General features: G+C 44.6%; 1 protein-coding gene across 1 annotated transcript; it reads right to left on the bottom strand.

The window, feature by feature from the left end:
- Nucleotides 1-211: 211 nt before the first annotated feature.
- On the bottom strand, nt 212-3,942 carry T265_13064 (hypothetical protein; the record flags this gene model as incomplete). Its single annotated transcript, XM_009167016.1, has 3 exons — nt 212-317; nt 3,472-3,572; nt 3,631-3,942. Coding segments are annotated over 3 exons (519 nt in total), but the record flags the coding sequence as incomplete, so codon positions are not given.
- Between the last annotated feature and the right edge of the window lie 3,012 nt (nt 3,943-6,954).

The raw sequence follows: 6,954 nt of genomic DNA, 5'->3' as shown, positions 1-6,954 counted from the left end.
GCTGACATATTTTCACGGAGCAGCAAACCAGCCAACAAACAGATTTATCCATCTACCCGTGAGCTATCACTCATGTTTTCCTGAATTCAGGATAAGGTCAGTTGTTCGCTTCATTTACTCTTACTGCTAAACCCGTTTTTTCGCAACCGATAAGACAGTCCATTTTCACAGTTTCTAAAGTTTTTCAACGTCTTAATGCGCATCATCCTATCTATGATGGATCTTTCAAACTTTCCCTTCTCGTTTGTTTCGAGTGAACGTCACTAGACGTATAAAGCTGTGGAAAGTGAATTGGTAGGGTTGGCGGGAGAAATATCCTGTCTAGAATCAGAGATCGTTTTGAACCGTGACAGGTACCACCTGTCGAATACCACGATGAGCAAAGCGGCTGCGGTGATATTGACGCAATAAAACGTACGGTCCTCATGAAGAAACTAACGTGCAAAACGTATCACGAGCTAAGCAATGAGACTCATAAGATACAAAATGCGATTTCCAGGAGCGGGCAGACTCTCCATAGGGAGATGGTGAAGGTCACTATACCAATGATAACGGAACTGATGAGAAGCTGTCAATCTCTACATGGGAGAATATGCAGCAGTCCCATTGAATGCTTGGATATTTTCTGTATAGACTGCGTTGCCTCCATGGGCTGGCAGAAAAATGCGCTAATAAGGGCCTCCATATGTTCCAACGTGCTCAAAAGCGTCTGAGTTATATTCATCTCTAGACTCAGTCACAACAATCACTATCGGTCAGTTCTTCTGCCAGCTATATACTGTGGTCTCTAGCGCTATCGTCTGTTCATTATCAGTCGTATGACCGGATCCTTAAACGATCAGTCGTAGAGAATTCAGTAATCTCTTTGCGGGCCATCACTTAAAGCATATGACTCATTGGCTTAAAGTCCCACAAAACGTGTGGTCGCCGATGCTAATTGCGCAGCTGGTGAATCTGACTTCGAACATTTATTTTGTTCCAACAAGCTGCTGGTACGGACAAGCATGTTCATTACTTGTAGACAGTCAAATAGTTTATCCTGGTTAATTATTGATCAACAAAGCAGGGTTGGAAAATTATCAAGCTGTAGGCTTGGAATTTCGGGTCCATTTAACTGTAAGGTCAAATGTTCACTTCGAACTGGACAATAAAAGGAAGCATCCGTTTCGAAAACTCTCCAACCGTTTACGTTAGCCGCGGTGTTGGCAATGGCACCTTCGAAATCATAGCCGAACGAAAGAAGTCGATATTCGAGACGCTTACACGTTCAACCACACCCAACCACGTACACCTTTTTGAGAGGCTGGTCTATCGTCTGCTGTCTGGGTATGTAGTCACGTGACCCATCAGCAGCAGAACGACAAACTGGGGAAGGGTATAAATAAGCAATCAAAAAAGAGGCGCTTACTATTCGCACAATCGAATTGAATTTTCGAAAGCTATGACGTGTCCTTGATGTACTGAAGCAATCAGGCAGTTGAATTCAGTGAACCAGTCCAAACTTCTGAACCCTATTTAAGCATCCCGGGGGCTCAGCGATCCTGGGAAATTATTCCACCAGCCTTTTTCGCCAGAGGTATGATTGCTTCAGTGGACGATAAAATTTGGTGAGCTGCAAAAATATGAACTAAGATTAAAATGGTTTTTGGTTTGAGCAAATATGCAACAAAATGCAACACTCTGACACAAAAAGTTTTAATCCACTCGCAAAGGTTTTGCAGCTGAGAGCGTTGTGCGGCTAATGGGTGTCAAAAAAAGAACCCCTGTACAGAATCATTTTGAGTTTACCTGAAAAAAACTTCATTAAGGAATTCGACAGAGAAACACAGTAATCGTCCTAAAAAGCATGGCTATATAGACAAATTTGTCGATATTATCAGGACTTTTCAAACTGGGATGGAAGCCCGAGTGTGAACCTGCGTACCTACCTAAAAAGATTTCCTAATTCACAGCGGAATGAAACGGGATCATGTTTTTGCCCCAGCCCTTTAAAGCCTCCGTTTACCGACGGTTTGCGCAGAGACGTTCCACCATTGCGAATTTGGCGTGCCAATTCAATACTACCTGGGTGATTATTCATTCAGTCTGAAGCACTTGCTAGCCAAAGCACTGCTGTCCGAGTCTATTGCCCGCAAATTGCTGTTTTCAGACGACTGTGCCTTGTTTTCGCATTCTGTTGAGGATTACAGTGTCTGACTGCGGCGTTCAGTGACCCCTCACTTTGGCTCCAGTATAAATATTTCTAACACATCTTTATTTTATTAGCCTGCATCGCGGGTCCAACTCAAGACACCACGTATTCTAATAAATGGCTGTGAGTGTATAGGTAATGGGCGACACAGCCTGCAACAAGTTACAAAAAACAATGCGACTGGTCAATAACTTTTTGAATCTGGATCAATGCTCGCCGGTCAATTATCTCAGTGTTGCATAGGATACATGTGATGGTCAACACAATTTAAGTTCTCCCAGTTCCGCAATCAGAAGCATTATATGTTTTGGTTAGCAACCCAAATAAACAACAAAAGCACTCCGAAAAGATGGTGGCTTTCTGTTTGGCTGCTAACGAACCAATCAGGCGCCGAACTAATCTCAGTCACAATCGAACAGTCGGATGATTGTACACTAATGGAAATGCTGTGATCTTACTCAATAAACTGAGTTCCAAGGAGAGAGGTGAAGCCCATTCTTGACCACTTTCTGAGGTCACGACGAGATAGCGTACTGCAGGGACCTCCGCTATCTTGACAGCACGCTGTACACACACCCGACACTGGACAACGGATTGTAAAAGTTAGCACGGCATTTGGTGCCTTTGAGAAAGGCTTCTGGAGTATTCATCACTTACCCATAAACATCAAGACTGCAATGTATCGAGCTGTTTTGTTATCTTCACTACTGTATGGTAGGGGGACCTGGGCGGCATACAGAATTCCCGTTCGGGCTCTTGACTAATTTCATTTGCACTCTTAAAAAAATCCCTCAGATCAAATGGAGTGACAAAATCTCCAAAACCAATCCTCTGAAGTGCAAACACTGTTGGAGTTGAATGCAGTCTGACGCCGATCAAGTTAGCTGAAATGATGAACGAAATTGGCGTCCTAAAACAGCACTTATACGACCGGCTGAAAAACGAAGTTCGAAATCAGGAACGGCCAAAAGTCCACTTGGGGGACAGTCTTTAGATGAGTTTGAAAAACGCTAACGGGAAAACCTGGCATTCGACAGAAGGCATTGGGAGTGGCTATCAAAGCTACCAATTTAAATCAATGTTTTCGAATTCAGTTTCGACTCCAACAGAACACCATTTGCCCATGGAAAACAGAATAAATTGAATTACAATGAATAACACGGGCGTCTATTCCGAACTTCAAAAAGAAATATCCTTCAACAACAGACCGGCGGAATGAAAAATGGAAAATAACCCTAAGTAGAAAATGTTTTTACACGAGTCAGTAAGTTTGGTCTAACGGGAGTGCTGTCGGAAACGCAGTATGGAAGCGCACAGATTCGCGCAAGAGCAGGAAGGTTGCAATAACTGCACTTGGCGCTTCAAGGTTGGAAGGTGAAACCTATGGAAATCGAGCGATACACTCAGTTGTCTTTCCGGGGACCAGAATCAGCGGCTACTACACGCGGCAGTGCGTTTGCGGCGAACTCTTTGCTCCGATTGCGAGCAGCATTCTTGATCACATCACTAACCTTGGGTCGACTTGAGAGATTTGATGTCAAGTGTGAGGAGTTTTTGTCGTAGAATTTACAAATGTATTCAAAGCCAAGGAAGGAGGCTTTTGAAGATGACCGGTATCGACTAATCAAAAACGTCACAAGCGCTGGCCGTAAAACAGCATTGAGATTGGACTGGATGGATACGTTACGCTTGATCAAAGTAGTACCTGGCACCGATGGGCTTGGGTTGTAGGCACAGGATTCGACAACGGTCTATTGAACAAAGGAAGAGGTACATAGGTCGAGTGAAATACAATACAATACAATACACAATAGGCAAAAAAACTATATTCAAGCAAGGCTGATTTGTCTCGTTCATGCATACTCTACCTCGATTAGCAAAAGCACTTAAAGGTCAACAGAGTGATCCACATCTTTCGCTACAGTTGCACAGGATTTGGGTTAGTTGCCCCGCGAATCAGTCTGTATCGACTCAAGTGGACTGCAAACTTGGTGATAGCACAAGTACGTACGTGCGTACGGAAGGAGTAGATGAATGAGTATATAAAAAGCTTGATGTTGAAGAGCACGAAAGCAGTGACTTAATCCCAGTGAATATTATCTTAATTTGGGTCTGGTGATCCGAGAGAGCTGGCAGCATTGCAAAGTAAATGAATGGGGAAAGAATAATCATGAGGCTCACACATGAGGAAATACATTTTCGCAGTATAAATTTTGTCTGCTATAAGAATTATAGTTCCAAGTCTCGATCAACCGTGTAAAAGCTAGGTCACCTAGTTAGGTTACCACCGCCTCTAAAGCAGCCCAATGATTCTGGTAGCGGGACGGCGATAAAGTAACGAGAGAAGTGCAATCTTCCGAAGGTGGAAAGAAGGCTGCACTCTACCGGAATCGGCTTTCCGTTCACGGCTATCTGGAGGAAGATATAAAAAGAGTGCCACCCGAGTGGGACAGTAGTATTCCGTAGAAAAAGGAATCTCGAACTAGTGGTCGAAGTAGGGGGAAGATTCATGAAATTAGAGCTACTGGTAGACCAGCAGCCGAACCCACAGTGGTGGTGACTCAGGAGTCTTATTTTCCAGATCAAGCAAAAATTGTTTAACCAACATTGACTACAGGACTCTGTCCAAAATATAGGTCACAGAGATGGGGTGGTAGTTGTTCATATCAGATGGAGGGCATATTTGGAACAAGGAGTACGTAAGAGCATTTCCAAGCAGAAGGGACTAAGTCGCAAAAGAGAGAACAGTAAAGGAAACGAGATATGATTGGAACAAGTTCTGGACCTCATTTAGGGAACAAAGTAAGAAGGGTACTATCCAGACCAGAAGGTTTAGAGGTTTAGGGACAATGGGCATTGGCGAGCAGCCATAGACGAAGTGGTAAGAAGACGTTCGGAGCTGCAGGATAAGTCGGAACAATGTCTGGGAACTAGCTATTGAGGCAAACCTCGAACAATTGTATCCCTTTATGGAAAAGAATTAGAGACCATATCGAACTTTCAAACAAGAGAAAAGGATGGAAGACGAGAATTGGGACTGCATGCGCTTGCAAGATTTTGCAAGTACCGACTTTCAGCAGATGCGCTGGATAGTTGACGCTTATCCTCGTGGACGATGACAGCACAGAGATTGCATGCATTAACGGTGCCGGAAGAGATTAAGGGGACAAAAATGCGTGTTTACATGTTCCACTATTCAGGGGATGGGGGTTACCTAGGTTTGAAAAAAGGAGAATGAATCCAGTCACTAAACGCACTCGTGGGATCCTCAACAGAAGTTGAACAACCTTTATAACAGGTGTGTCGTACGTTTTCCCATTCAGTAGATTAGTAGTGCCAAAAGACACGAACAGATGAGGGACAGTGGAGTTTAGGTAGGACTGGTGATAACTTGAGCAGAGGACTAGCGAAGAATTTCCCTACGAGATCTACCCCGAGATAGTTTTCGCACATGTTTTTACTGCCCTTGTGTAGAACAAACGTGATAACCGAATTCTACCCTTCGAACACTCTGCTTCCACCCAAGTCTCACAAAGAAGCATGTAAGTCAAACTTCTGATTCATGCGGCACAAGTTTTGTAGACTTCCGGTGCAACGCGGTTTTCACTGTCGCCTGTCAGTTGTTTCATTCTCGAGATGAGTAACGCTATTTCTATTTTCGTAGGTACCTCACAAGAAGTCTAGTAGGTCGACGCAGCTGCGACCGCTGGGACTCGTGATTTTGTCACCGGGCGTTTGAATAAGAAATCAGTCGGTCCACGTTGTTGTGTAGAAAGAGTGGTAAAGAATTGCCGGGAAAGGGGTTAGACGAGTGTAAATAACAGATCTGTCGCCAGTTCCAAATTAACGATTGTGTGCTCCCACTATTTATTGTGGTCGGTCAGGATGGATGGTGAGGCTTGTCCTCGTGGTGTCGGATGCTTTAGTGAACTGCCTTGTCGGACATCCCTGGTAGCTGCAGCCCGCTAGATGAGTCTTCGAATTCGCCCATTCTTGCAGGCAGGCCTCCGTTCAAAGATGCTACAAGCTGTATGGATACCCGTTAATAGTCGGCTTTGTGCGATTTGTTTGGCAATGTCTGAAAAAGAACCTCAGGCTTTTGTGTCAAAAGTGAAACGTTGCCCAGCAATAAATCTACCGATTGTCACCAAACTCTTTCGAAAATCTCAAGACAGGTCCATCGTTCCCTGTTAACTGCGTCATCTTGCGTCCCGATGGAGCGTACCTATGTCTGTGCTAAACGCAGGTTCCATGAAGAGTGAGGGGCTCTTTCACAACAGACTACAAGCTCAGACATCGCTGTGGTCGCTGATGAAATGAACGCTCATGTAGGTACGCTTACCGCTGCTGAGACCCAAATGGGTGGTTGCGCTGGGTCAGACACTACACGTAAGGACAACGGAGAGCGCCTGTGGCGGATGTACACCGATCACAAACCGTTCCTTCACAGTACCGATTTCTGGAACAGCGAAAATCGTCTATGTGATGTCCGCGAACGAACCAGCACAGAATCCAAACAGACCACAGCCGATAGCTACGGGTGGCGAGGACAGAACACTGCCTGACGCTCTTTCTGGAACAAGTGTATGGACTCCGATCATGCACTTGTCCGTCGCAACTTTTCAGGTCTAAGCAAAACACATCTAGTGGCTATTAAGAAGCCCGAAATTCCGACAAACCTACCATAGCCTACCTCTCCTATGCTTGTCTGATGATCCGATATCAAATAGTACCAGCATTGGAGCCAGATATCCAAGACCGTA

This window comes from Opisthorchis viverrini, assembly GCF_000715545.1.
Source record: "Opisthorchis viverrini unplaced genomic scaffold opera_v5_34, whole genome shotgun sequence".
Classification (NCBI taxonomy): domain Eukaryota; kingdom Metazoa; phylum Platyhelminthes; class Trematoda; order Opisthorchiida; family Opisthorchiidae; genus Opisthorchis; species Opisthorchis viverrini.
The sequence above is the reverse complement of the archived record's forward strand: the minus strand, read 5'-3'. Positions and strand labels throughout refer to the sequence as shown.